General features: G+C 39.1%; 1 protein-coding gene across 2 annotated transcripts in view; it reads right to left on the bottom strand.

Annotated features, from left to right (window-relative positions):
* gpd1a (glycerol-3-phosphate dehydrogenase 1a) overlaps positions 1-3,160 on the bottom strand; it is a 19,885-nt gene extending 16,725 nt beyond the window's left edge. The window contains exon 1 of one of the 2 annotated variants that reach the window (XM_060930928.1): positions 3,083-3,160. In XM_060930928.1, coding sequence (XP_060786911.1) covers positions 3,083-3,126 — 44 coding nt within the window. In that variant the 5' untranslated portion in view covers positions 3,127-3,160. Of the gene's footprint in view, positions 148-3,082 lie in introns of those variants that run through there. The other variant, XM_060930929.1, reaches the window with a different exon arrangement.
* Between the last annotated feature and the right edge of the window lie 131 nt (positions 3,161-3,291).

Raw genomic sequence — 3,291 nt, 5'->3', positions numbered from 1 at the left:
GTGGCATTTCTGTGGCACTGAAGGAGGCATGTCCTCTGTACCTGTCAGTTTCAATGAAGGAGGCGTGGCCACTATGCCTGCTGTTCTCAATGAAGAAGATGTGGCCTCTGTGCCTGTGATTCTCAGTGAAGAAGGCATGGCCTTTGTACCTGTGATTTTCAGTGAAGGAGGCGTGGCCTCTGTGCCTGTCAGTTTCAATGAAGGAGGCGTGGCCACTATGCCTGCTGTTCTCAATGAAGAAGATGTGGCCTTTGTGCCTGTGATTCTCAGTGAAGGAGGCGTGGCCTCTGTGCCTGTCAGTTTCAATGAAGAACATGTAGCTTTTCTGTGGCAAAGAAGGAGGCGTGGCCTCTGTGCCTGTCAGTCTAAGTGAAGGAGGCGTGGGCTCTCTGCCTGTCAGTTTCAATAAAGCAGGTGTGGCCTCTGTTCCTGTCAGTGTCAGTGAAGGAGGCGTGGCATTTCTGTGGTAGTCAAGGGGACGTGGCCATTATGTATGTCAGTTTCAGCAAAGAAGGTGTGGCTTTGGTGTCTGTCAGGCTCAGTAAAGGAGGCGGAGCTCCTAATAAATTTCCACTGTAACACAAGCTGCTCATAGCTTTTTTAATTTGGCTGTAGCAACGACAACAAAAACTCAGTCAGTTAAAAGTGCTTTAGTTAAATCTTGAAATATCTCAATGGGCAAGTTTGAGTATTGCATCAACAAATTAACAAATTTCTATAAAACTGTAAACTTTAGCTAGTTGTTGCTCTTCAGTAATCTGCCTTTTGTTTTAGAATGTAAGTTTAATTTTTGTTCAGTTTCATGTCTCATGTTTCAGATCTTATAGCCACGTGACACGTGACAGGCTGTAAACATGGGAACGTTAGACCGTGCTGATGGACTTGACCATGTGCTTCACGTGTTTTTGTGCCTTCCTGCACTTTCCTTTGAGGCAGTGAACCAGCTGCAGCCAAACAAATCACGGCCAACGCCGTGCCCACCTGCCGTGTGCTGTTAATGATAATGCGAGCTCCACGATCATAAAACATCTCAGCAGTGTACGCAGTGTGAGTGACAGTTATCATTTCTTATTTAAATTATTCAGATGGTTTTCCATTTTTGGACTTTCTTTCATTATTCTTTATTATAACAAAACAAACAATATTCAGAAACATTTAATAGTTATTAATAGTGGAAAAATAATGAATAGAAATTATATTTCCAGTTATACTGCTTCATATTGTTAGAGTTGAATTTTGCAAACCTTTTAGAGAATTTATTTCTCTTTCACACTTTGGTTGTGTCTTTGTTTCCATAATAGAGATCCCTCTAAACCTCTGCGTGTATATCTGATATCTGTGTCCAGTTCAGTGCAAGGTCAAGGTCAAGTCAAGACGTCTTCTTATTCAGCCTGTAAGAGGGTTTTTTTTTATTCCTGCTTTTGAGCCCGTTTGGACTTTTCATGTCTTAAATAAAACTTTCACGTCTAAAATAAGCATGTTGACAACCTGTAGAGAGGACAACCCCCCCTCACACACACATACTCTCTCTCTCTCTCTTTCCTGCATGATTTTATATTTCAACCTTTAAAAGGATTTACGGCACATAATGACAGTAATTATGTTTAAAAAACTTTAATGTCATACTATACAAATTTATCTCGGTTTAAGATACAGACTTAAAGCTAGACTGCTTTTCAGATTTTTCAAGTGTAGGTCATAAGAAGAATTTTCCCGACACCCAATTATATTTGTTTAGTGGACCGAAAGCTACTGAATTCGAATCACAGACTTCCAATTTTATTAGGTTTTTTTTTTTTTTAAGATTTTTTTTGGGCTTTTTTCACCTTTATTGGATAGGACAGTGTAGAGACAGGACAGGAAATGAGCGGGAGAGAGCGACAGGGAGGGATCGGGAAATGACCTCGGGTCGGAATCGAACCCGGGTCCCCGGATTTATGGTATGGGGCCTTAGCCACCTGAGCTACGACGCCCCCTTATTAGTTTTTTAAAAATAGAACAATTAATGAATTTATCTTCACATGGCCCTAAATTCTCCACTGTTTTTTCCTGCTTCACCATGACCCAATACAAGATACTACATCATGCATCACGTGGTGGGCTTTCCCCGTTCACGCAAGGCATTGTGGGATACAAATTTGAAACAGGAGAGAAAAATGGAGGGCGTGAGTGTGCGAATGAAACGTGAAAGAGCGACTACAGTAATGGAATGAAAGCGAGAAGAAAAGACGTTATGTTATATACGAAGGAAAGGAAACGCAGGACCAAACTAATAAATATCAGCGGTCAGCGAGCACCTCGGTGTGATCAGTTGTTCGTTTAGCGACAGAATGATGGAACTGTCAGTGCACGCTCAAAGGTAAACCTGCGCACGCGCACACACACACGGACTTCCTCTGTCTGCTTGACTGCGCAAAGCGAGCGATTTCATGCACATTATTTGCTTTAATCCCCTCAAATTAAATAACTTCCCAGCCACAGAACAGAACGACCTGATATTTTGTGAGATATTACAGAAATAAACATATATCACAATGACCACATTTCAGAGGGAACTAAATTTCACCAATTTTATGAAATCGAAAGGCCGTCTAGCTTTAAAGTAAAAAAGGTGTACAATTAAGGGTTCAACACAGTAACCTTTTTGACCAAAATAATATAAAATAATATACAGTAAAATTTAACTGCAGCTATAATATTTAAGAAAAAAAACAATGGGTGTGAAAACTTTTGCTCAATTATCTATTGCCATGAAGTTTTGAGTTTTTAAATATCTGTAAAGGTTTTCCTCAGTTGGTAAAAGGCATCAGTAGATGTCTGTTAGGTTGGAGTTATTCATGAGGAAATAATATTATTTGAATAAAAGTATTAATTTTTCACTTTTTTTCATTATTTTTTACACTTTGATCAATTTAAAGGCACTGATTATGAGTCACATTTCACTTCTGGGTTATTTTTTTTTCCAGGTCATGAATCTGGTTATGACAGGTTAAGTGTTTCATTTTTTTAATTTTATTTTTGTATAGTTAAATCTATTTTAATTTTATTTTAATTTATTTACTATCATTTTTAAAGTTCTTACCAGTTGCCTGAGCCGACGATACACACTTTCTTTGCAGTTGCCATCTTCGGACTGGAGCAGCTGACTGACACACACACACACACACACACACACAATCCACATTCCTATTCTCGTATTGGCTATTATAACCACGCCCATTTGTGACCTCTGGAGTATATATTTAGAAAGACAGAAAGGTGAATCGTATTTTCTGTTCATGAGCATAATGT

This window comes from Neoarius graeffei, chromosome 10 (assembly GCF_027579695.1).
Source record: "Neoarius graeffei isolate fNeoGra1 chromosome 10, fNeoGra1.pri, whole genome shotgun sequence".
Lineage (NCBI taxonomy): Eukaryota > Metazoa > Chordata > Actinopteri > Siluriformes > Ariidae > Neoarius > Neoarius graeffei.
Note: the sequence above shows the minus strand (reverse complement) of the source record. Positions and strands in the feature narration are given on the sequence as shown.